This window comes from Gasterosteus aculeatus, chromosome 20 (genome assembly GCF_964276395.1).
Source record: "Gasterosteus aculeatus chromosome 20, fGasAcu3.hap1.1, whole genome shotgun sequence".
NCBI classification, from domain to species: Eukaryota; Metazoa; Chordata; class Actinopteri; order Perciformes; family Gasterosteidae; genus Gasterosteus; species Gasterosteus aculeatus.
Genome location: NC_135707.1, coordinates 17,348,692 through 17,376,464, shown reverse-complemented (window position 1 = coordinate 17,376,464; position 27,773 = coordinate 17,348,692). Strand labels below are relative to the sequence as shown.

The window sequence follows — 27,773 nt, the reverse complement described above, 5'->3', positions numbered from 1 at the left end:
GCTTCTTCTTTTTCATTTTTTATAACAATGCTGAAAGGACTTGAGAATCAGGGCTCGTGTATGTGTGTGTGTGTGTGTGTGTGTTGGGTCGCACAGTTGTTAGAGTGGTGACAAATGGGTGCAGGGGAGTCGAAGCCCAGGAATAATACTCCAGGATTGAGCCCTAATAATTCAGGATCCGATGTTTTTTTAAGATTAGGAAGAACATTTGTGGGATTTACTTAAAAAGCGAGAAAGGAAGAAAGGAAGAGAGAAAGAAAGAGAAGGCCGCTGACTCTCAGAGAGGAGGAAGCGAGCGTTCAGCGCTGAACTTTGGGCACATTGTGCCTCCCTATCGCCAGGATCTCACCATTTCCTGAAAACAGGCAGGGAAGAATTTAAAGAATCAGTATCCATTTCAAAGGCCGATTGAGGTTAGGGGTTTTTATAATATGCGGAAAGAAAATGATTATGAATGTTGTACGGTCGTTTTTCTTCCCCGGTCAGAGGTCAAACGAGGGAGTTTTATTCCATCGGAAAGAAGAAAGAAAATAAAGAGAAGAAAAAAGAGTGAGATAGAGTGCAACATCCAGCACGGTGTCACCACCTCCCGCTCGCTCTATTTATCCTCCTGTGAGTTCCTGCTCCGTCTTATTTGGTTTCCCGGTGCTCCCTATTCTCTCGCCTCCTGCAAAATGGTGCCGTGGGGCGTGTGAGTGTGTGTGTGTGTGTGAGTAGCATCCCACTGTTTACTATTATTACTCAAAGCCAAAGCGTCAGTGTTTTGAGGCCGTTATACTTTTGAACCTGGGGGTGGAGGTGGTGGTGGGGGGACGGGAGGGCCGCTCCTTCATCAAGGTGTTACGGAAACAGTCGCGCTTAGAGAAAGCGGCGCTGGGAGCTCAATCCCGACACTTTCATTTATTTATTTTTCCGTCCGAGGCGACAGGACGCCGTCCATCTGCCTAATGCAACAGAAGAAACGCTGGCGCTTTTCACTTCCTCTCTCCCCCGCAGAAGGCAAAACAACCTTCAAGGATAAATGCAAATGTCACTTGAGCGTGTTAAAGGTCTGAATTGGCACAGATATGCACAAGAGATGAGCACAGGCAGTGCGGCTGCGTGCCCCCTCCTCCTCCTCTTCCTCCTCCTCTTCCTCCTCCTCCAGCCGCCCATTTCTCTCGCCGTGAACTCTTTCTGGTCCGAGGCTAGAGGACAAACTGACTCTACTGTTCCTTTTTCAGGGAGCATTTATTTACTAACAGCAAATACATCTTAGGGAGTTGATAGCAATCTGTTTGGATTTTGTCTGCAAATTAAAGACACTAAATAAAGACAGATTCCTACGTAGTCCCTATATATATATCTATGTGTGTGTGTGTGTGTGTGTGTATCTGCAAGCTGGCCAACTACACTGCCAAACTGATCAAACACAGACAGTAAATTGTGTCTGTTGATATTCTTATTCCTTCTCCTGGCATCCTCTTATCCTGCCCTGGCAGCAGATGAGAGAGAGCGAGAGAGAGAGAGAGAGAGAGAGGACCTCTGTAATTTAAGTCATCCTCGATTTCACATTTCAAATTAGCCTCACAATAAAGTCTTCTATCGGGCTAACCTGAAAATCTCACACCCCTGTCAAAGGCGCAGAGCCGACCGGCTGATTGTTGCTAGGACGACAATCTGAAATGGGAATCAGATTAACCCTTCCTTAGATCTGCAGACTGGAGCCATCTCTTATTCAGCAGCGAGAGGCCTCTCCTCCGTCCCTCTGAGCCGCTGGGAATTCATGATATTCCAGCTGCCCTCAATGGGAGCCAACGGGGACAAAAAAAATACCACCTTAACCAGACGTCTCCCCATTGTTAGAAACGGGCTCCAAACTATTACAGCAATCTGGATTAATCCTTTAGTTGCTGCCGAGATAAAAACTTTGAAAAATCCTGACCACGGGTATTATATTTGATTACAAGTGATTCCCCAGTATTTCCCTTTACGCCCCTTTTGTTGGCAAACAGAACCCCGTGACCGTTCCCCGGTGCAGATTTACATAATGCGTCGATGGCGACAATGGCGGCCCGCGAGCTTTGTGAGCACACCGCATGTACCAGACGTCACGCAGACAAAGAAGCGCCCGCACAATACATATTTAGGATTAAGACGCAGGGTCGTCGGAGGGCAAGGGGGAGGAGGGGGGCAAATGCAAATGTTTAAAAAAACAATAACATTTGCAGGGGTCCGGATCGGTCGACGGGCAGAACCTTTTGGTTCCCCTGGAGCAGAGGGAGGCGCACCTCCACACACCTGCTGGCGAGGGGATGTGACGCACGGAGGCGCTTTCCTGTCCAAAACGCGCTACAGCTAAAATACGCCGACCCCTGTTGGTTAAATATGTCACGAAAATAAAATAAAATACAAGATATTTAATGTTACCTGTTTGTCTTTTTGGTATTTTCAAACTCGGATGACGCGATGTGGGAAAGGAGTGAATATTGGTTTGGTTTTTGGGGGGTTACAGTGTTTAGTATCAGTTTACACACTATCATCCCTGTCAGAGCTGTGCTGTGCAGTGCGTTTGGTTTATCCACCCTCTGCCTTCACTTCAGTAGTTTCAATACTCAGTGTTTTTTATTATTTATTTCTTTCTCCTCCCTGAGCCCTGCTACCGTTCCCCGTGTAAGAGATACAGTGAGCGAAACAGTGTAGTCAGCGAGGGAGTGATTACAAACTGATGCTCCAAATTCGCTATAAAATGAAAATCAATATTTCCACAAGTTGCTGCAACATAAAAGATAACCTTCATTGATTTTTTTTTTCCCTCGACTTAGGTCTCTGCGATAAGATCTAATATAAATTTTCAGCCACACGGATTTGGATCAGAGCGGAGAGCAGAGGCTGCCCGATAAGTTCCGCGCACATCTCTCAGAGTTGGATTTTTTTTTTTTTTACCTCAATCCCTCCCCCTCAACGCTCTCTGCCTCTCCTCCAAGCCAGGGCTGTACTATTTATAATTGGCCCTGTGTGAGCAAAAGCTTCTATCAGGAATCTGTTCTAATTTTTATTACTGAGAAGCTAAAGCCTGTTCCAGATAATTTGGAAATTTCAGGGGAATTGTGATAGAGCTGATGGCACAGCCGGACCGACTCCAGAAAGGAGCTAACCTGTAATAGCCTCTGTGGCTGCGCTGATTAAATGTTGCCATAGATGAAAGACCTGCCATCACCGCAATAAATTAACCAATCACACAAATCCCAAGTCGCTACTAATCCCTCCTTGATACCATGATCCTCTGATCAGCTGAAGGAGGTGAAGAAGAAAGTGGCTTGTGACACTCAGCCTTCCTCTAACTCCCCGCTTCCCCGTGTAAACAACAAGCTAATGATATCGCCGCTGACCATTTCACCACCACTGGCTACTCTTAACCCGCTTCATGGTCAGGGCAGGTGAAATCGATACAAACCTTGGTGGGAATGATTATTTTCCCCCATGGCTTTTTTTTTTCTCCCTCCTTCTTCTTCTTCTTCTTTCCCTCCACCAAGGTCACTGACTGGCACTGTATCCGCCGTGATCCCACAGCTGCAGGATTTAGACAACTGAGAGATCAAAACCGCTCCGTCTGAATATCTCGACACACATTCGCTGGCTTCACACGCCGCGCTTTCAACACCCACTCGGTGTCAAGTAGCGCCGTTTCTTTCTTCCGGGCAAAGAAACACCAGGCAAATAACACCGTTGACATCTTTTGGGTAAAGAATGAAACACAAATGTTCCCATTTCGATTGAATCGCAGATAGATATTCATTAAACCTCGCCCTTAATCACGTTCCAAACCCATTTCCTTCCTTTTCACAGTTTAAAGGTCATTGCTGCAAATTGTGGCAAAACAAAAGAGAAAACGCCGTTAAACCGCTAAATGTTCTGGTCAAATGCATCACGGTTTGGTTTAAAGCGACGAGGGAATTGAAACGAAACCAAACAATAATTCGACAGAAATATTCTGGCTTATGTTGAGGCTGAAACCCTGACCCAGCCATGGACCCCCCCCCAACCCCCCCACGCAGACTTCTGTGGACTTAAACTCGTTTTAAAGAAAGCTTAATCCACCACCAAATGGGTTTCCCTCTGAACGTAATTCACAAGTTTCGCTGTACGTGAATGTCATTTTAAGGAGCGCCGCGCTCCTTTTTTTTTCGGAGGGTACCAGCGGCAGAGTATAAAAAAGGAGCCCGCTTGTGTGCGTGGGTTATGTCAAGTTTATATGTTCTCTGTTTCTAACATGGGAGGGAGGATAAAGGATTTGTACCTGTTCTACCAGTCAGTTTACAGCAGACAGCACACTCACACCTTGATAACGTCCGTTGCAATTAGTTGTTCACTGCGATGAAACAAATTGCATGTGGTCAACTGGAAATTTCATTAAGGGAGATTTTCCTCTAGCCCTTGTTATCGCTCTGGGTATTAATATTTTCTTAGCCTCAAGGATGGATGGGTTGCGAGGGTCTTTATTTTTTTTATTTTTTTTAGTTGAATAAAAAAAAAAAGCCCAGTGTGTGTTCTCTCCCTGCTGTAGCCATGGCGAAGAAAAGAAGACGCACCACGGTCAGTCTGCGTGGTTTCTCCCAGTTAACACCCTCCGTCAGGTGGGACATGCCGGCATCCCTCAAGTCTGCTTCTGTCCCCTCCTTCTTCTAAATGTCCCATTGTTACATCTGCCAAAATGAAAAGATACCAACTCCCCCCCTCTCCCCCCCTCTGTCCCTCTCTCTAAGGCTACAGCATCTGCTACCGGGAGACTGAATAACAGGAATATGAAGGAACTGCACACTAATTCCCTTTAGAGATAGATCTTGGCTGGTGCCCTGTCGTAAATCAGAGAATTTCGATATGAAATGAGGCAAGCTGCTCTGATCGTTTCTGCATTTCAAATTGGATCACTGGCTCAATCGCTTGGCTTTTAAACTGCTTGCCTAAGAGCAAATGTGAGGTGGGAGATAATTCGGCTGAAATCTCTGCCTGCTCGGGGCCGCGGTTAGTTTACTGCATGAGTGCAAGAGAATGCCTTTTTTTTCTCTCCTTCTTCCTCCCTTACCCCATCGCTCTCTTTTCAACTTTGTTAAATTGACTTTTCATTTTCCAAAATCGATTAAATGGCGAGAGTCGCCGCTGTTCCCCCGGAATCTTTAAAGGGACTCCCATCACTGTTCGCATGTGCCTTTATTTGGCGGCCGCTATCGTTGGCGGCGCTTTGAGGAATAAATATTTCCTCATTTAAATCACCTTTTATCCTGCTGACTGGACTGTAAGCACCGACGCTCATGTGCTGCATTAGCTCCTGCTCATTTGCCTCCGTTGAAATGGCCGCGCTGCTTGTATTTATGTTGACAGTGGGCGGCTCTGCATCACGTTCTGCTCAGAGACGTAACAGAGTGGTCTGGAGGCCGACCACGGAGCGCCTGCTCGATTAGCTAGAAATGATTTTGCGTTGTTATTTCTCAAAGGGAATCTTGCGACATCAGGGAGGGGACGAGAGCAGGAGGCAGTTTCGGATGGATGGGGGGCGGGGGGGGGCTTCCCTTCCTCTGTGCTCCATTCTTCGAGACCTTTGGGCACATCGAGGTGCTCCAACTCTAAAGCCAAACAGTTTAGAGTAAGCTGTGGCTGCCCTGAGGACATCCACCCCTTTCTCCACCCACCCCCTCCTTCCCTTTCCTATGGATTATTTTGCCGTTTGCTTTTCGCTTACTTCCATTTACTTCCTCTTGTATCCTTTTCGTATTCATTCTTTTTCTCTCGTCTCCCTTCCTTTCTTCGTTTTCTCTCCCGTCCTCTCTCGTCTGTCTTTTCCTTTCCTTTCTTCTCTTCACCCTCTTTCCTTGTTTTGCCTCCTACGCTCTCTCATATCCTTACATCTCATACCCTTTCTCTCTTTCCCTGTCATTCCCTATTTGTCCTTTTCCTTTTCCTAATCCTTTCCTTTTCTCCCCTCATCTTTAGTTCCCTCCTCTCACCTCTGCTTCCCTTTCATATCTCTCTCCTTTCCTTCCATTTATAATTTCTTATTTTGCTATCTCTTCTTCTCCCCTCCCGTCCTTTCCCTCGCTCATCCCTGCTGTGATTTCCTTTCCCTCTTTTTTTATTTCCTACCTGTTCTTCTCCTCTGATCTCCTGTCCTTTCCTTTAACATTTGTATCACCCACGCTGCTCTGTGCCGATCCGCTGGCTTCGTTTCCCTCCCCAGCCCTTCAGCACCTCTCAACAAAGTCCCCAACTTTCTTTGTATTGCAGAATTTCTGATTCAACTTCCCGAGTAAATGTGCATGTACCTCTGTAACTATGTATAATGCGTGTGTCCTGAGAACTATTTGAAGTTGTAAACAAGAGAAAGCTGAATATGTAATGCATGCGCTGCAGGACTTAATCATATCTTGGAAGTGTGAGCACACACACACACACACACACACACACACATGTACTTCTAGTGTTTGGCTTTGGTCAGGGGACAGAACAGCCCTGTCGCTTCACCACTCACTTTTTTGAATTACTCAAAATTTCCCATTTGAATTCAATTGGGAAGGACTTGTTTGATCTCCTGCATGTAAGCTGGCGCTGCCTCCCCGAGCGGCGAGGCGCTGTGTGAGGGAACATAATAGGGGAACCCGGAGCCAGTAATGTTCACCTGTATGGATATTACCGTGGCCCCCGGGGGTCAGGTGGCGTATTCTGCGGACGGAACCACTCGCTCTCTGTTTGAAATAAACATTGGAGGGGCAGGGTGGGGGGGATGGGGGGGGATGGGGGGATGGGGGGAAAGGGGAAGGGTTCTTCAAAGAGGAAGTAGGGAACTCGGGAGTCGATCAGTCAATGGGGTCACAACAAATCCCTGCTCTCATAACCACACGCCGAAGTCAGAGGCAGCAAATAAAGACAAACAATAAAATAGCAGGCATGATGCTTGAATAAAGCCCCTGACTTTAGATAAACCCCTGCGCACCCCTCTAGGTATTGGATTTTAATATTCTTTTGAACTCCCCTCTCTCCTCTGGTAGTTTCATGATGTATTAGAATAGCATCTGGGTGTGATTTTATATTTCAGCAGACATTATATATGCAAATAACATATTGATACCAATATGGACGTGTACGGAATCGTCATTAGAATAACAGCAAAGTATACAGATGAAGAACAAAGAGAAGAAACGCGTCGCTTTGTTTTAACGACAAAAGGAACAAAGGTGTGTTTGATTTGCATACCACCACCCGAGCGTCTACGTAATGCTGCAGTGCGCAATAGTTTGATCCCCGGGTTCACCTCAGAGACGTCCGGCTAATTCCGCTGCAAAAAAGGCCGACAATATTTACGCCGAGTTAAGTAAATAAGATAAAGTTGGTGAACTTGGCCCTCGCTAAATGCATTAGATGTGAACTCCCTTATCGGAGTCTCAGCACGCTCGCTGCTAAAAGATGGTTTTCTGGAGCTGGAAATGGTCTTTGTTACCCAATTAGTTTGCCGACGACCCCGCGGTGTAATATTCCCTCTTTGACAGCCTCATACACATCCATCTAATGAGGTGCTGCCGGACCACCGGGGAGCGAATGAACACTGTCCAGACCTTCATCTCCTCCAGCACCTATCAGCGCTCTTATCATCAACGCTAACCTCTTTTTCTTGACCTGCGTGTGCTGGCTTGTTCCTGCGGCGGCGTCTTCAGCTTGGTCTTTGGGTTGGCCCCCATCCAACTAGGCTGAGGATCAGAGGGCTAAGGCCAGGACCGGGGAGGGCGAGGACTCAAGGTCCACCAGCAGGGGTTGGCCTCCCCGTCGGGTGGCAGTCTTTCTACTATCCGAAGCAGGTGAAGCAAGCGAAAGCCCCCCAGCTTCCCCGCCGCCTGCGCCTGGTGTGGAGAGCTTTTTACTTTACGTAATATACAATTACAAGACGTTTCAGCCAAACATGGAGAACTGTAGAGTTCGGGTCGCCCACCTTAGTCGTGGGGGCGTAACGAGGACTACCGGGGGCGGGGCTTGAAAATGGAAACAATGGCGGGGGGAGGGGGGGGATCATCGGCACCGCTTTTCAAGAAAGTTACTTCAACACATCACAAGCGCGGCCGTGACAGTGACAGATGGCGAAGCAGCTGGCACCACTCAAACTTTGTTTCTCTTTTCTTGCCTCTTCTTCCTCCTTCTCTGGAGCCTCTGGTGCAACGGCGCTCCGCCGTGTATTCAAGTGTTGGGAGAGTCCTTCATTCGGGGAGACATCTCGCGCGCCGCGGAACAAGGCAATCTGCGTGAAGCCGGCGAGGCCTGAGCTCCACGGCGGTCTAAAGCCCAGCTAAAGAAGCTGATCACCACGGGGGGGGCTGATGACGGCACCCTCTGACGCCCGGAGAGCTGTGTGTGGGTCTTTTAGCCCGTCTGTCTGTTGACAGGAGGACGGTCACATCTTCTGTGAGGACGGAGCCGTTCATGTCAGCACAGCGACATGAGCAATGTCCCCTTGCTGTGAAATCTGCACAATAACGCTCATCTTATCTCCATCTACCTGCTACACGCAGTGGCATAGAATAAATAAATGACTGGATGAAAGCACCTTTGGCATTGAGAATATGTGGATGTCGGAGAACGGTTGCGACAGTGGGCTCATTTACACAAATAAACGAGTTACATTTAGACACACAACAGGAAACCGGAAGCATTCAGATCGTCTGCTTGAGTGAAAGTATCAATAGACCAACAACCGGTTACAGCTCAATGTGCTGTGTCAAAGGAAAAGTACACACGTTCTGCAGAAAAATGATCCGTCTCAATGTTTCACGATAAACCAATATAATGACGTTGTATTTTCAAGGTTTATAATTAGTTTTTAATTTAAAATCTTGATCCGTAACGTGACCAGTCACTATATGTGATGAATGCAGCGACACAAAGAGCAGCAGCACGGCGGCGCTTTGGTTTTGGTGAAAGCCAGAGGAGTCAAAAGGACATTTTAACGTCGACGGGTTTATTTTATATAAAACACCGCCTCCATTACCCCCACCCGAGCTTCATTACTTTCGGCTGTAACTGTTTGAAGAAAACGAATGCAGCGTCGCCTCCAAAATCATAAACGTGGCCGGAATCGTCGAATCCGTGTTGATCACTGCATCCTTGGCGCGTTTGAGGAAAACCAGGCAGCTATCGCGGCGAGCGCAAAGCAAATCAGTGAGTCCTGCTCTGCTTATCGTGTGTGTGTGTGTGTGTCGGGGGGGGGGGGGGGGGGACGTGACCTGCCATATCAGTTCGGGTGTACTTGCGTTGTGATGTAAGGAACGGGCGAAATGTCAGGTTTCCCTTGTAGATCAAGTCAACCATGCATTATCTCTCAAACAGTGGAGCCCGGCCGTGGCCGTAATAGCTGTCTGAGTGCGGCGACTGACTGAGTGCTTCGTGGCCAAACACACGGAGCAGCGACGTCCAGCCGTGAAAGAGCCGGCTCGGGAAATAAATGTGCACGGCGATAAATCAAACAAAAAAACAGTAAGTAGTGAGTTTCTTTCCACCACAGCCTGCAATCCATCTGCCCCACAAACGGACGTCAGCACCTTGATCTGCGTAAAAAAAAAGGGATTTAAAGGGATAGTTCGGCAGAATTTGCCCTCCCCCTTTTTAGTAACATGAAAATCCTCAATAAATGCTGTCAATAACGACATTACTGGTGAAAACTATATTCAATTGAATGAGAAAGCGTGTCCAAACTTTTGACTGGTACTGTACATGGATGATTCTGAGAGAGGGAGGGGGGAGCAGCGCCAGATAATTACCATTTTAGCCATCTGAAGAGACCCCAGCTCTGATATTGGTTTAAACCCAAGAAATAATTGATGCATGCAATCACAAATTGGTTCGCCGCCTAAAATTTGGGCCCATTATTTCATTAGACTGAGCCACATTCTTTGTGCCAAAATTATTTGTGTGTCCAACGCTAGAAATTCAAATCCTGTTAGTCCTGATAGTGTCTGGCGTTATGAAAAACAACAACCCAAAAAACAAGCCTGCATCCAAGACAGTGGGAACTTAGAGATATAAAGCACGGACCACCTTTAAATACTAAAAAACTAAATGTTGTTTTGTCCGTTTAAGGGTTTGTGTGTGTGCGCGCGCATGCATTTTGCAGGATTTGTGTGTGTGTGTGTGTGTGTGTGTGTGCTTTAGCATCTACGCTACACAGAGGTCCTATCCTGGGGTGCCTTCTTGCATATGTAATTGGATGTTACTGTAAATAATTGCCTGGGCATGTGCCAGTGTGATGATGGTGATGATTTGTGTGCGCGTGTGTGTGTGTGTGTGTGGACTCATGTGTGACTGCGCGTGTGTAGGACGTGTGTGCGTGGTTCCGTACGCATGTGTGTTTGTGTGTGCGCGAGCGCATCTGCCCCATCCGTACTCCACTCTCAAGTCCCACTGATTCTCCTTTCCAGCCATGTTGAATCCTCTTTTCCTTATCAGCGGAGCCCAGGCCTGCATCAGGCTCTCCTTGCTATGACAGAGGCTACAACAATAGGCCTGCGATACCGCTGCTTAGCGCTGCGTTTCGGAGGGGAAACCTGCCACGGGCGCAGATTAACTACAACACACACACACACATACGCGTGCGCGCGCACACGCGCAAACACACAAAATAGATTGCAGCCTCCAAAACAAAACATTTTTTAGAATGCCTCCTCTTGATTAATGAAGCAGTGACGGGATAAAATAATAATTCCTGAAACAGAAAAATTCGCCGCCACTTGTTAAAGTTTAGGGGTAGCTAACAATAAACATATCAGGGAGGCAGAGGCGGGGGGGGGGGGGGGGGGGGATGAGATAAATGTCTTCAGTGATGGACTCCAAAAATTCTGGAGCATGGTTTTTTGGGGGGAGTTGCAAAGGCCCATATTCCAACCCGCGTACTGAATTACACAATAACCGCACTCCATGGGCTGAGGCTGCTCCCTCCCTCCCCCTCTCTCCCCCCTCTCTCTGTTCCAGGTGAAAATTGGGACAGTATCTTGACATTTTTGCTCTTCTGTAGTCTGCAAGCTGAAGCTCTCTGTTCACAGCCCCAAAAAACACAGCACGCACTCGCACACATACTTCCCAGGCGTACAGCACTACCCAAAACAAACACACACACACACGCCAACGCAATGTGCACATGTGCAAGCAGCACAAGAATTTTGTGTTGTATCATGAGCAATTGAACACGACAAAAAGGTAGCAGATGTGAACAATATTCCACCTATCACATACACAAGTATTGACAAACACAACTATGACTATGGCGACTTTTCATTCAAGGGCAATGTATTGATATTGTGTCAGGACTATAGGAGTTATTATAAACGATTGGATTGCCCATGTTTTGGGATCCGGACCAATTTGCTCATATACACTCTTGCAAAACAATTATGTAAAGACGGAGGAAAAGCTCAAACCGGATGGATCTCGGTCTGGAGTTCTAAGCATCACAATTACCATGTCGTTCGCACTAAAAGGCCCCCAAAACACAAGCAGACCACAATCCAGGCTCATTACAGTGCACCTCGACTAAGCCCCTGTAATTAGCATTGGTAAGGCATTGTGCGAGAGGCGGCAACACCCTCATCAACACACATTTACAACCCCAGCTCTAAATCTGCTGCTCATTAATAGCTCGCCTCCCAATCAATTATTAACACCTACAAAGGGAGCCGGGCTCACCGGGTCCGGGGCCTCTCACTCCAGGCAAACCGCGGGGCCGCCGCCCCCCCCCCGGTTCTGTCCGACGTAGGTAATTACCTCTTTTAAAAAGACACCTGCTACTCAATAGCTTCGACCCAGACGGTTAATTTAGCCCCTTCCGTCGCAGACATTTATGTCTGAGTGTCACTATTAATTTGCGTTAATTTGAGAGAGAGAGGGAGCGAGGAGGAGAGGGCGAGGGAGCCGGGGCCGAGGCGTTGTCGGCAGCCTGACTGTGCTCGTCGCTCACCTGCACCGGGGCTGCGGCTGTAATTGGAGTCTAATGGTCTGATTGATCAGTGAGAGAAGTGAGGGATGAGACGGCTCTCAGGCAGCTCCATCAGTCAGACGGAGGCGGAGGAGGAAGAGGATCGGGGCGGAGGGAGCAGCTGACGCCGGCCGCACAGCGCCAACTCTTGGGCGGTTTATTCTTATTTTTTTCCCCCCCTCTCAAGCTCGCTCGTTCTCGTTGCCTCGCCGCTCTGCTCATCTCGCCACAGAGTCCGAGACCCTTCGGGCTGCCGTACATCCCCTTCTTGTTGTCTTTAAAATATATCACACGTGGAAACCAGATTATAAATCGACCCAAAACCTCTGGAATCTGTATGTGCTGTGAGAAGGCCAAAGACCACGGGGGTGCCGGGCGCGTTCGCTGCCCCGATGCGGCGCATGCTGTTGCTGTTGCGTTACCAGGTCTGCAACAGCTACAACTGTGTGTGGACCGATGCCGCTGGGGTCCACAGACCTGCCACGGCCGACCCATCGGCTGTGAAATCTGCTTTCCTCTTTGATAAACGGTCGAGATGTGACGCTATCTCTGTCCTGCAGATGCCCAGATTTCCTGTCATGCCCCCCCTCAGTTTTACTCTGCCTACTCTCTCCCTCTTTTTCAAGCTTCACACCTGTTTCTCTGTCTGTCCTGCCGCTGCACTCGGCGCTCTTTCTCCCGCCGTCATCCATCATTCCTGCGGGGGCCTGGGGGGTACTGAGGCCTTTCTTCCACCGTTTGCTACCTCCAGGAACCAGCAGACCCCCCCCCTCCTCCCGTCCTGTCCCACCACCCTCCATCATCAGACACGTGGCCTGTTCCCGCTGCAGTTTAATGCAAAAGGCAACTTTCATTATTTACTATGAGACAATTTGGGGAGACGTTAGACTTTCAGGCTCTCCGGGCGTTGAGCCAAGGATCGAGAAAAGGACCCGTAGCAATCTGGACAAAAATAGCCGCTGACCTCTGAAAAGTCGTATCTGGAATGACGCGTCTGGACGGAGAGGTAAAATAGATTTGACTTCAGAGAGGACATATCAATATCTCACGTGTTTCATTCAGGGTAGGGGTGCCGCTCCCGCCATATAGCTGGCCGCCTTCGGGTAATTCATTCACCTCGATGGTTTAACGAACAAAAAAAAAAAAAAAAAGCTAAGAGAGTAAAAGGAGATTTAATAGTCTGTGGAGGTCACACTTCATGAGAATGAGTGAGAGTGCCTCCTAGCCGAAGCCATGAGCCTTATTTCTACCTCAAACACTTTCTGCCTGCCTTCTGACCCCGCTCTGCAGTAATGGTTGCCTTGACACACATCTGGCCTTCTTCTCCTTCTTTCTCTGCTCACTTTCCCATTTGTTCTTTCTACCTTCCTTCCCCCCTCTCCAGGTGAGGCATCAGGGTTTGCTCCCTCGTCTCCACGCGACTCCCACTGAAATAGCTCGAGACGAATGCAGCAGCGCATTGCGGATGTGGCCCACGGCTGCGGGTTTTAACAAGGCAACAGCTCAATAACTGGAGTCTTCATTTAAAAAACAAAAGAACTACACTACTGTAAATGAGATGATTCCCCCGTGACGCCTAAATACGAGGAATCGGCTGATTGTTCTCTGGCTCCTTTTTGTGAAACAATGTAAAAAGTTACACTGAACCCTGAAAGCAGGCTTGGTAAAACAAAACACACTAGTTGGGTTGACCCGGGCTTTAATGAGATATAGTGAGAAGCTGCTAACAGCCAGAACCCCGTTGGAGAGATGAAACTTCGAAGAGGAGGAGGGCAAGCGGCAAAGCACAGAGAGGGCCCCCGGGGAGAGTAGACACACACGAGATCCTTAACGGCAATGTGCCAAAGCGTCTTCCTCGGCTTTTAATTGCGAGGGAGGTTTGGCATATTCTGTAACCCCTCCGCAGCCTATTACAGGTGATGACCAGCACCTGCTTGCTTAAAAGAACCTGAGGAGGATCTGGATGAATTCCTCCGAGGGCAGTTAGTTAAGAACGTAACAGTCTAGCCAACAGGCGCGATCGGGGTGTGCGTCTCGCTCATTTGTAAAGTTTGTGTCGGGGGAAAACAGCACAAAGAGATTCTCAGAAGATGGTTTCCTGTGAGTCTGCGGGGTCATTGGAGAGACGGTTGAAGGGTTGGTACCGGACGCCAGTTCATGAAAAGATTGCTGGAGTAATCTACAAAAAAGGAATATGGAAGTGTGTTGCTTTGGGTAGAAACTTGAGGTGTTGCTCTGGCAAATCACTTTTCCGCCCAAGGATAACTGGCTTTACCGAGAAGCCGTTTCATGGCTATAATACGGGCCGGGTTATTGAAAGCCACTGATGACTTCAAAACCGCGAGGGGAGCTTAGAAAACAGTCGAGAAACTGCTCTGAAAATGATTCAGCCAAGTTTACGGTGGGGGCAGGGGGGGGGGGGGGGGGGGGGGCACCAATCCTCACATACTTCACCTTATGTTTCTCAACAGGATGAATGTGCGCTTGGGTGCTGTTTCAATAGGAATTTCTTAATGAATCCGAATGTAGTAAGGAGCCCGTGGGTCCTCCCGTGGGACTCGGCGGGTCAACACCAGCCTCTCTGAGACAAGAGACATGAAGGCTGAAGTGTGCACGGCAACATCAAAAATAATGGATTGCGACTTCATTCGGTTGAAGCCTGGACGCAGCTCAAAATCCACCAATTAAAGCGTTTTGTCATGAAATATGCAGATTAAGTGGTGGAAATGGATGCACTTCAAAGGGGGCCAGTTGGGTCCCAGGAGAGCCACCTCAATGGGTCTGAATGTCATGGGAATCGTCATTAATACGCTCTTTAGATGCACAGTAGGACAATCGTGTTCCCATGGCTGCCACAGGCAAAGATTGACCAAATAAATTAATTTAACCATCCCTTTAGTTTGTAATTAAGCATACTTTGTAAACGGTGGCTAGAGGCTTAGCAATGGTTCTTTAATTAATTAGTGATATTCAATATTTCGAATGGAGTCATTAATATAGACATCATTTGTGCTCCAAGTTTGTGTCTCTAAGTGTGTCCATATCCACTTTTACTGTAGAACGACCCGCTCGGTGCTTTTTGCTCATCACGCCATCAATGGACAGTTTGACCTTTTTCAACAAAGTGCTTCAGCGCATCCAATTATATCGCCGTACAAAGAATGCCTCATTATTCACCTTGCAATAAAGCACACAGACAGGCATGTTTCACTGAAGGCGGGACTGTCGAGCCGAGGTCAGAGAACTGAAGAACAGCTTTCAATGCTGGAGATTCCTCCTATTGGACCGCAGCATGTTGGGGATGAGGTACCGATCTCAACAACACAGTGAAGGATCCACACAGGCCTTCATCTCCTCTCTCAGAGCGATGCTCCTTTCACTCGCTTTGACTTCCCCGTGGTTAGTTTATGTTTGTGCTGTTAGCACGTTGAGAGCCACGTGGAGGCAAATATATGCTCTGAATTCTGTATTAGGTACCTTTAAGGCCCCAGACATTTGGAAAGATGTGCCGTGTGATAAGATTTGTTGTGCTGATTCCTTCTCAAATCCCCCTGTATTTAGCAACGTGCGCTCCCCACTATCTCATCCAGGGATTTGCAATCATTGTGTTGTTAGCCTGTCCTGTTATGGTTGGCTAATGTTTAACAGTGGTGCCCAGAAATGTCAAAATGATACAGTAGTTGAGTAGAACGAGGACATACCAGTGTAGTGCTGTCGGTGCTCATCTCAATCTTCCCCTCGAAGGGTCCCCATGTCGTCCCCACAGGGAGCTGCTGCCGGCTGTGGATACGACGCTCGCCGTCTTTAAGGAACCCATCCAGCTCTCCTAAAAATCAGACAGGAAACACACAGCAGTCAGCGCTCTCTGAAGCACACAAAGTTCCACATTAAATCACAGCGACGTTCATTCGGTTGTCTGCCCTCAAACCTACAGCATCGCCTCGGAGCCAAGCGGTAAACAGTCAAGGTTAAAGCCAGGCTTTTTTTTTCCTCCCCCCCAAACGGATAAGCAAATCAAGCGAGCATCCATCTGACGGCGTTCCTCAGACGCGCGGCGCGCTAACCTTACGTGAAAGGTGTCCTGGGTTGAGATAATCTCTGTGAGACGGCGCAGGCTCGCTGGCCTGTTTATGTTGCTCCGGGAAGACTGGGCCCTTGTTAGTGCAGAGCTCCAGTTAATTAACGGTGAAACCGGATAGCGCTGTTACAGCCACAGGTGCCCCCCCCCCACTATCTTATCTGTTAGATTCAGAGTACTTTTTCGGCATGGTGATAAATCAAATAGTTATGATAAACCCCATGTCAGGCCGTGACATGGTTTACCAGAGTGGATGTTTCCCTGTGTGTGTGTGTGTGCGCACAGGGGGGAGTTCTCACATTTCCTACACGTTGCCTTGACAACCCAAAGAGGCCTCGTTAAAGGTGTGAACAATCAGACATCTGTAGCTAAAAGTTCTGATTTTATGAACTTTCTAGATTATAAAAGTTTCACCAACTGAAACAAGGGACATTTCTATCAGGACGGAGAGACGCGTTGGGCTTTTTTTTATTATGTGGGAGCGTTTGATCACTGAGTGCTCATTGGGAGGCCAGAGGTTTGGGGTCAGGAAGGACTGAATCTCTAGCAGGAAGCAAAACTATGGAGCCAGCCAAAGAACCCCCATGTTTTATTATTAATAAAAAACTCGACGAGTTGTTAACATTGTGTCTCTGTAACCTATTTGTTTGCACGTGTGGCTAATAGGTATTCAGGGCATTCTGAATGGGCTGAAGTGATCGCTGAACTTTTCTGATGCGCGTGCCGCATAATGACCTATTCAGCCGAGTTCCACTGTGTAAATATCAGCCGTGTATCTGCGGGCCATTGTGTTCGCCCGGTGTGCTCATATGGAAATGTTCGCTTATGTGCTCCTTTGCATGCATAAACATGATCGCTTGGCGTTGCTGCCCGCCACAAACAACGTCCGTGCCGATCATATACTCATCGCTGGTGGTCACTCCGCTGACAGCGAAAAAGCTAAATGTCACCCATAAAAGAAATTCACCTTTTTGACCAAATCTTTGTCGAAGCCAGATGAAAAAAAAAAAAAAAGATATCTCTGCAACAGCAACACACGGTCTAAACACAAAGTCATATTGGAGAGAAAACGCAGGCACGATTTTTGGAATGGGCCCATAAGGAAGATTATCGAGCGTTATCTCTCGCTCTTTCTTTCCACTCCGTCCCCCCCTCCAGTGTTCCTGTCGTTACATCCTGTCTTCCTCCGTGCTGCAGTGGAAGGTGGGTAAGCTCATTACAGAGAAATAATTAAACATCGGTGCACAGCTGGTCGTCATCACGGAGAGCAACAGCCACCGCTTGATGCATTCTGTTTGTCCTCAGATAAGACCCACGGCCTTTAACCGCTTGGATGCGAGTTCCTGTTCAGCCCCGCTTGACAAACAGCACCAGCCATCTCCCAGCCAGAGATTCTGATTCCTTTTCCTTTACCCTTTTGTTTTTCCCGGGTGCTTGGAATAAAAAAATAGGGGGTCCTGGGTAAAGTCGTTGCTAGAAGGAAGGGGGTCGGGGGACGACGACGACGAGGGGATACGATTCAATTTGTGCGGTTTGTGGTCCGCCATGTTTAGGTGCCAGTTGTGCGCATCTCACACCAAATGTTGCCTGAGGACCTTGGCGCGCAGATGGCTTGTCACATCTGTTGCAGAAACTGGTGGAAGATCTCCACAAAAACACCCCGTGGATGAATAATGACATCCCTCCGTGCACTGCCTGTACCTTCTCTGTATTACCCAGATACTCACATGGCTTCAATAATTCTTGAAGTCATGGTGATGACATCTTACGTGGTTGATTTTGCAAAAAGTCTGTCAAACGGAGCAGCTCCTGTGTCCTTCTTCTTCCACTTCTTCCTCGCCGTCCAATTCTCAAATGCCACACGCATTGGCCTCCAAAATCCCTACCAAACCCTCACCCTCTGCACCCCCACCCACCCGCTACGCCCCACCCCATCCCTGGATAAGATCATCATCTGTCGCTAGACTCTAGGGTCTGTTCCTGCACTGCACAGATACTTGGCAGACCAATGAATGTCCCTTTGTGTGTGGAGATCCTCCTCAGATAACACCAGAGATGCTCCACGCTGGCATCTGTTTTTTTTTTTAATTTTGTTAATGTGCGTCCTGTCTCTCCTTTCTGTTGTGGTGTGGAGGAATAAGAGAGCTTCAATGGCACACGTCTGAATGCTGAGGGGTTTGTCAGTGGCAGCCTGGGTACAATATGTAGAATAGACGGCTGTGGGTCGTTGACGGAAAGAGACCCTAAAATATAGGGGTGGGAATCTCTTGGAACCTCACGATTCGATTCCGAGGTCAACGATTCGATTCTAAACCGATTATCGATTCTAAACTGATAAACGATTATCGATGCATCTCAATTTTCTAAATTTTCTGAAATCTGAGTTTGCTACTCAGAGGTTGCTAATCACTTCCTACTTTATTTGATAAATCAATTGCAATTATTAACTTTTCTGAATCGAGACTGAATCGTTCTAGAGAGAATCGAGAGAAATTGAAAAATCGACTGTTAAATTAGATAGAATACAACATGCAGTTCCCTCTTTTATTTCCGCCAAGGTTGGATAAATCCTTTTGTTTATCACCTGTTTGTTTGTACCAGGTCTTTATCAAAGCTATGACGGAGCATAATCAGACCTACGATATACTCATTCATCTAATGGGAAGCGTTAGAAGTACAGGTGCTAACTGAATACATATTCCCCAAGAAGTTGGGTATATCATGGGAGCACGTTGAAATATTGTGATCTCCACTGGAATTTCAAACAAAGTTCTGTAGATTTTTTTGGACCCCCCCTACCCCCTACTACTCTTTTAATCCCAATATTAAGATATTGATTTAAGACTGGAACTGAATTACTTTAATTCGTGGAAATGCGATGATAGATTCACATTTCCCTGCGGGTCTATTAATGTACATCACTTGGAATTTCTGCTTAATACAATTTCTGGCACGGAGTGAGGTCTCTGCGAAAGGTCAGAGATGACAAACGACATCATGGACTCGCTCCCGCTGATTAACATTTGTTAAAGAAATGGATCTGTTCGAGCCGTTTGCAACATTGCTTCTCCAACTAGTTCAAAGAACCAACTTCAAGGAAAAGACATTACCCGAGGCAATAAAAAAAAGCTTTGGTTTACCTCACCTTTTTTTCCCAGTTATCTTGAGCATATTAACAAGGAGGGAGGATATTGTGGGGAAACAAAGAACGGCAACACCGGAGACAAGTGGGGAAAATGTGTTTGAGCTTCAGAAGGCGGGAGACCCTCTTGATATCGAGTATTACCTTTGAATCAAAGCAAATAAATGCCTGCTGTTCAAAGTTCAATAACCTGTGCGTGGCAATTCACAGATGTCCCACCGAATCCCAGTCATCTCCGCCGACAGGCCGCGTTATGGAGCCCGCAAATGGGCTATAAATTAATATACCGTGAGAGAGGCATATGGGGTGAAATGGAATGTACGGTATCGGTTCAACAAAAGGTGCCACATCTTTAAAGCAGATATGTGATATGAAATTTTACAGCTGAAGGAGAAATGTCACAGAGCTTTGATAAGAGAACGATGAACCCCCCCCTCCCCCCCCCCTCCCCACACAAACCCATCTGCTATTATCAGGCCCTGGTGAGCAAAATGCATCATTTATAACCCACACTTTTATCTGTGAGGAAGACGCTTGTTTTAAAGCAGGCGAGGACCCCCGCCACCGGCGGCTCCTTCCTCAGCCTCCTCCATCTCCCGTCCCCGAACTGGCTGCTTCTGGCCCTGAACAGTGGGGGAGAGGGTTGCCAACCACATCCGTTCGGGCATGTGAAAAGGGGGAGAGGATGCTAGCAGGACTTACCCCTTCAGGTTTGGCTTTTTTTTTAGGCTGTGGAAGGTTTGGGGGGGGGGCGGTGAAAGAGTTAAACAAGCCAAAGGGATTGGATTTTTTTAGGCCATTTTAGCTGTGACCCTCCGAACAGGCGCAGCAGGGGGTTGGGGAGGGATTTGGTGGGGTGGGGTGGGGGCTTCCCTCGAATAGTTGACTCCCACCAGGTCGTTGCAGAAGGAGTCAACAATGCCTGCAAAGTACTGTTTTTAAGGGCGGCACTAAGAATACAGGTGTTTCAGCGCCATCGCCCAACAGAAACATTGGTATTGGCCATTTCCGATTAAAAAATAATTATGTTAAATAATAATGTTTTAAAACAAGTGGGATTTCTTCATGACATGTTCCCCTCTTTATGGAGATAAGCATAGCACCCCTTTAGCGTAGCTAGCTACTGGAAAGCTACATTGAGCTATCCAGGTTGACTTATTCCAGCATAACAACTGAAAATAAGAGGAAACTGCTTGCCCTGCCTCAAGGTCACTGTTTAATTTGATATATCTCTAATTCCTCTCTCAAAATGTATAAAAAAGCGTGAATTTTTAAAGCAGATTAAGTTGCGTTTATTGGCTCTGAGCAGTAACATTTTTCGCTGGTTGCCAGGCAACAGCCTCTACCAGTAAAAGTTGTTTGGCTCGCGAACGTACAAAAATGGTTGTTTTTTTAGACTTCAATTTTCTAGGGCTGGAACAGGTAAAATATATTAGTTAGCGAGCTCTAGAGGAGCCGGTTGGTGGATTATGCTCCCTGGCTGTTTCCCCTGCTGTTTGCAGTCGTTGTGCTATGCTAACCTAACTGGCTGCCATGTATCTAGCTGGCAGATAAAAGAGTGCCGTCAATCTTCTCATCTAAGTCTCTGGCGGAAAGCAAACACTTTTCCTTTGATGAAAAGGCAGAACCTTGTGTGCGGGTCTGCCAGGCGCCTCTGACAAGCTACATGCGCACCCGCCCCGACCTCCACGCGCACACTACGCGCTGCATTGGCACAGAGTTAGCAGCGGACTGCTAATGCGTGGACGTGATTCCTATGGGGGCACTGGTCTCGGTGTTGATGAGGATGGAGATAATAGGAGGTCTTGCCATGCCCGTGTCCCTCTCTGAACTCAGCTGGGCGTCATTGAAACGATTGAAAAACACCAGCTGCGAAGCGACCGCGCGATCGCAAGTTAGCAGCCGGCTCGCCGACAACAATCTCCGAGACATCCATCTTTGGAGAAGCGCCGCAGTTTTCGATTGATGGCATGTAAAGGGAGACAGCCCGACCTAACGAATGACTGTCCCCGCTGCGAGATACCAGCGTATCTGTCGGCAACATCTAGAGGACACGCCGCGCCACTCGCGCTGGAATCTGATCAATTTTAAATGCTTTTCTTAAAATTTCAACACCATCAAAAGGACAGTACTCCACCTGAGGGTGTCAGGATGAATGAGCAATAGCCGGTTTGTGCGCTGGGAGCCGCATGTATGCGAGACGGAGGACGGATAACAGGGGCTACGACCTCGGCTCCAAGGAGGAAGTCGCTGTTTTGTCTGTCGTCATAAATAAAGCGTGCGCCACCAAAGCGTGACGTGGAATAGTTGGAAGGAAATGCAGGCAGGGGGGGTGAGTGGGCTGTGAAACACCTAAACAAGCAACTTTTTAGTAAAGATCCAAGTCCTGCAGTTAAATCAAGAAGTGACTATTTTTAAAGTGCTCCTAAATCTCGTCCCGAGTCAATTACCAGCCTGCAACTTCCCCTGGGTAACGGGGGAATGCTGTTTTTTTTCTTCCCTGGGTGACCTAGTTGTCTTTTGTGAGTAGGTTTTAGCCGGAGCAGTTTGACAGTCAACAGATAAGATGGATTAAGCTTCTTTTTTTTCCCCCCTCTCATCCAGTTTTGATGTGAACAGCGTAAAAGCGGGTTAAATCGTTGAGTTTCAGGAGTATTTTTAAAATGCCTGGAGATAGGCGCGATAGACGAGCTAAACCTACGACTCGGGCCCCGGGAAGGTCAAGGTCGGCGCTTCGGAGGGAGCGAGCCGTACGGGGCGACTGCCTGGGCCAGACGAGCACACCTCTCATCGCCCCCAGAAAAGATACGCAGAGGGACTGAAACAAAATCCCAGAGAGAGCTCGACGCGCGGCATCAAAGCGCAGCGCACCCCTCGCCCTGTGTGGGTGCATGTGTGTGTGTGGTAGAGGAGGGGGGGGTGTTTAGTTCCTTGTGTGCATGCAGGAATGAGATGTGTGTGTGTGTGTGTGTGCCTGTGTGTTCACTGTAAAATATCGCTCACCCCATGAGCAACTAGCTCCATAATAATGTTTGGATTATTTGCGAGCACTAAAATAAAACTGCAATTAATCTGTTGGTGTAAGACAGAAAATAGAACATGCTGAACAACCCGGTTTACAGAGCGGCTGCGACAGTGAGACAAAACCACATTTTGAGAATAGAGTGAGAAAAGAAACCCGATCTGAGGTGTGCTTAAGCCGCGGAGTCAGGTGACGCGGGCTCGGCCAATCCCACATCCGTTTGAGTTTCCCCCTCTCCGAGCCTCGGCGGCGATGAGGCCACTTGAGCACCAGCGAAAGAAGGTGAGGAGACAATAAGAAAAGCCAAATCAGAGCGGGACAGCGGGGCCGAGGGCCGCCGGGTTATCGCCTGTCACATCTGGCCCCCTTCGCGCAGAGCTTCCTTCTTTCGGGCGGGAGACGTTTTCTGAGGGGACACATTCTAACGCATTTTTGTGGACGCCTCTTCCCCCCACTGCTCCTCATGTCGGTGACAGGGGAGAGTAATCCTATACACAGGCGCCTATTGTGAAATGAGAAACTAGCCTCCTTCACTGCCAGGGACCAGATGCACCTCTCCCTCTCTCTCCCTCTCTCTCTCCGTCCTAATCTGTAAACGACTTAAAGGAGCCTTATCTCCGGGCTCTTCTGCTTCATTTCATGCTTGATTTACTTTAATTTGTCTGATAGGGCACAAGGATTTGGAAATGGCCCATCTTTCGGTGGAAAATGTTCTGATTTTTCTCTGGCATTGTTATGTGGAGGTTTTTGACTTTTTTCTCCCTCTCTCTCTTCCATCTCTCTTTTCCTGCTCACCGCCATCCTCACTCTCTCCTTCTCCTTCTTGCTCCATCATCTCGCTCTTCTTTCTTTCCTTCGGAGGTGGTGAGGGAAGCGGTGTTGAATCTCGCTCCAGTGCAACAGTCTGTTTGAGTGCATTCAGATTTGAGCTAACACAGCAGAAACAAGATTTCCTTCTCCCCAAGGAGTGATTTTGTGATGGGGGGCTGTGGGGGGGGGCAATGCTGGACGCCTTTTCAGATCCACATTGGGGTAGCGGGGCAGCCGAGTGCTTCAAACCACAAAGATCTTACGTTTAAGTTATGAGACGAGCGGCTGGCGCTGATAAAGTTGCTCCACGATGAGCGACAGCGGCGAGCCGCCGCGTCTGCGGATGCCGCCACTCCTTTTTCCTGCTGGGGGGGAACTCAAGTGCCTGCTTGTCTGTCTGGTTGCTCCCGTCAACAAGTACCTCCCCCCCCCAACACACACACACACACACACACACACAGGTAGTGACTGAATGACAGTACAGGCGTGATGATTAGAGGAACCCATATCTAACCAGATCCCGAATAACCTCCACCCCCTCCCAACAACGAGCAAAAAGCGCATGAGGGGCGCAGAACGGAGGAGGGGAGGAGGCTGCTGGCTCCACCGGCCTCCTCCACCCACCCGGTTGTGGAGACTGAGAGGCAAAGAGGAAAAAGAAAAATCTACATCCATTCAAATGGAGTCAGTCAGGCTAATCTGAACGGCGGTCGTTCAAATCTGCCAAATGGAAAAAAAGGGGGTGGGGGGGGGAGTGGCGGGGGGGTGGGAGGGGAGGCATGATCAAAGAGAGGCCTGCCACACCAATTATTCTGTCTGTATTAAACAACAACAGTCATCCTCAACGTCACGTTGTCTCCAGCCACACCTCCAAACACAACGCGCACAGATACACCGGTAACCTCACACACACACACACACACACACACACACACACACACACACACACACACACACACACACACACACACACACACACACACACAGAGAGGAAGGAGCATGGAGACCATTGAAATTCATCTCACAGCCTGAATTTACTTAACTGCTGGGTCTGCGCGCGGTGATAAACGGAGTGATGATCCGGCAACACGTCTTTATCCATGCTTTGCTTTAATTAACGGCGGCTTGTTTGTTGAAAAGATGATTAATATGCCAATGAAAATTGCATAATTGAATACCACAACACCCGCACAATCAGGGAGGAACATGCCATTTTTTATGAACTTTTTATTATCGTTATTATAGCTATTATTTGCTATTTTAATTCACTTGACAAGCGGGGCCAAACCCCCCAGTCTCCTCAACCACCACCTCTAAACAGGGGGGATATCAATACCTATCAGTTTGAAGGCAGTACCTGTGTACCTGTGTGCGCGTTAGTGTGTGTTACTGAGCGGGATGGGGAGGGTAGAACAACGATGTGAGGACAGAGAAACAGTCATGCATAGCAAAGCAGAAAGAAACTATCTGAAGCACTTTCACAAATTCTCGCATGAATAAGAACTACAAACCGGAGTCAGACTCAAACACACTCTGGAGTTATATTTAACCAAAAAAAGAAATGAAATATCTCCACATGCAAGGAAGTTTCAGTCGAGCAGTGCAGAGTTTACCCAACGTTATGCATCCCCCCTCCCCCACCCTTCCCCACCACCACCACCCATGTTAATGCTAAACACACACACAGGTCGAAAATTACAATGACACCTATCAGAAAGACGTGTGTGCAGCTACAAAATGCCTGGAGGAGGGGAGGCATTGCAGAACAAACATATTCAGAAAGCTAAAGCAAAACGCGATGGGGAGGGGAGGAGGATCAGGGGTGGAGGGGGGCAGGAACACCAGCACCACCTGCTTCGTAAGTTGGCTCGAGTGGCGCAACAGTCCTCTGTGGATCCTGCTGGACTTGTTGGTGTGAAATAGAAATCAGGGGGAAAAAAGATGGCATTGTGAGCGGACACAGATCCCACTGAAACTTGGACAAAATGGTTTGGGAGCGAATGATCTTATTAAGGGTATTCTCTGCGTGCCGCATCCCACGTACAGCCGCACAAAACTAGAAAACCCAATGTGGTGACATCTTCCTCAGATGATGAGAACAGCGATTGCATTTTGCCCTATTTTAGATTATATAACTAACAACCATGAGGTTCCCTCATAAAGCCTCTTAGTGGAGCGGATCAGTGGCTGCATTTGCATGGAGACGATGCGGCATAGGAGTACAGTGATTTGTCTAATCTCTTGTTGCATATTTCATCATTATAATCACACATTGTGAGAATAAAATATGTGTGTGGCTCTGGGGGAGGGTGTATTCTCTGCATGCACATACACACACACATACACACACACACACACACACACACACACACACACACACACACACACACACACACAGGTGATGCATAAAGCCTGCACCAGCAACACGCATAAGAAACAAATGCATTTGCAAGAAGAAGAAAAAAACGTTTACACACGGCACCTTGATTGCAATTTAATTTTACATCACTCACGGCCTGGAACTCACAGAGAGGCTGATGATGGACTTTCATCATCAGTATCAGCGATCTGAGTGTCATTCATGTTTTTGTGAGACTTGTCGGAAGACTTTGAATAAAACCCTGGAGGAGCGAGATAAAAAGAGGAAGAAGAAAAAACTCCTCTTCCAAAGAGAGAATTGCCGTGATGCACGTCCAAATTCTCTTGATTACAAGACGAAAGAGGAGGGGGACAGGGACAGGGAAGGAAAATAAAAAAATAAAATCCTTGAATGAAAGCCTCGCGCTGAAAGTTTCCACTTTGCTGATATAACAGTCAAGTGTGTCTATAAGTCTACTTAAAACGCTTAGGTATCAGCGGAGACAGCTGCGACACCCTCCGCTTATGATTCTGTCGAGACAGTACACTATCAAACCTTTCATACCGCTCCCAAGCTACATTTCCGGTTACAAAAGCTTTGCGAAAAGCCTCCTGAAGGATTCATCTATATCCTAATATTTCCAATCCAATTTAACTGGAGCAGCCGGAGTGGTCTGAGCACCAGTTTACCAATCTTTGCTTTCCAAGACTCCGTGTGCTGAAGGCTTGAGGGGTTCAATCAATGGCGCTTTGATCTCGGCTGGAACCATAATTATTTAACATTGTTACAAGGATTTCTCTAATCCATCCTACCATTAAATCCCTTTTACACCCTCATCTTCTGCAGCCTAATCTGCATCTGGGCGCTCCGTTTGTCTCCCTCTCTCATTTCGGCGCGCCCCTCCTTCCTTGCCGACACCCTGACTTTTCCATTGGACTCGGGCGCCGAGTTGGGAAAGCGCCGTGTTTACCGAGGAGCACCTGGCTGAACCGCGCCGGAACGAAACGTGCAAGAATTTAAGAAGTGTTTTTCTTTCTGCAGTTAGGGTCAGTTTGCTTTTTACTTCCGTCGGGCACAATTGTTGGGAATGGGAACATTGTGAAGCGTTGATTATAAAAAAGACGCTGAACCCCCACTTTCATTTTGCATTTCTTTCCCCTCCAGAGCGAGAAGTTTCTTCAGATGAACTCTGGGAAATTCTCATTTCGGAAGCCTGATGGCCGGAAGGTTTAATCCCATCTGTTTATTCCGCTGATCACTTTGACTCCAAAAAGGGCTCACTGTCCTTTTTTTGCAAATATTTGGGTGTCTGTGTTTCACCACGATATAAATAGCAGCGCGGGGCACAGCAAACATTTGTTGAGGCACCTGCCACAGCATCGTGTCCATCTGGCCCTCTCATCCTCAGCATGACATATGTGCATTAAAACCTGATATGGTTGTACACTGGATCGTTGCTTTTTTTAAGTAGACGGCCACGGGACCTTGTGGGTCGGCTGGAGTCAAAAATGAGACTTGAGAGAACGGGGGAGGGTCTCCGTCCGTATCTGACCTTCAGGTAGATCCTCAGATGGTCGCCCCCTCAGCTGACCCCTGCCTCCCGGCCCTGGCCGACGCCCAGCTGGCACGGCGCCGATCACATGGCTCCTGTTACCTCTCCGTCACACTCCTCTGCAGCGTGCTTTATTTGACCTCGTATTTGCTGTAATCGCTCGGCCCCTGAGGTCGCCGCCGTGTGTGATGTCAAAGAAAGTAATGCAGACTTACTTGGCTTTAGTGGTGTATTTGATTGGTTAAACCAGCGTGAGATTTAGAATGGTAACACCCGACAGAAAGCTGCAATAGCCCCAGTCGTGCAAATATGCAGTCATTTCTTGACATTATTGCCGGAAAGCAACATGGTTTATGTGATTGATGGCGTCTGTAATGTTCTGTAGGTTACGCGTTACATTGACTCACATCACCTCTACAAAGTCGCCATTGAGTACTTAAAAAAAATGGTAATTGTAGGCGTACTTCACTGGAATACTGTTCGTCACAGGTGTGGTTATATTTCTGTATATTTCAATTTCTATACTCGTGAAAAGTGTTTCCCATCCTAATGAATGAGTGGTGGCCCTTAGCGACGCGCTGCGCTCCTGAGCCGAGCAGTTGGGGCACGCCGGACCTTGCTAGCATGCTACATGCTAACACGGTAATGGTGGACACACCCGGGGGGGGGGAACGACTACCTTGAGGGAGGCTTTGTGTTTGAAAACTGTGCAGTTCCTTCTTTGCACCACTCGTATGAACAGAACAACCAACCGCTGCTTTGGACACAATGATTCCTGTTGTACAGGTTGACATTTAACACACATGACAAAATATGTTCCTTAAAAC

General features: G+C 47.9%; 1 protein-coding gene across 2 annotated transcripts in view; it reads right to left on the bottom strand.

Moving 5' to 3' along the window:
* The window catches only part of zfpm2a (zinc finger protein, FOG family member 2a), a 108,037-nt gene that overhangs the window by 40,763 nt on the left and 39,501 nt on the right, over positions 1-27,773 (bottom strand). For both annotated transcript variants that reach the window (XM_040165036.2, XM_040165037.2), the window contains exon 4: positions 15,685-15,809. In XM_040165036.2, coding sequence (XP_040020970.2) covers positions 15,685-15,809 — 125 coding nt within the window. The remainder of the gene's footprint in view (positions 1-15,684; positions 15,810-27,773) is intronic.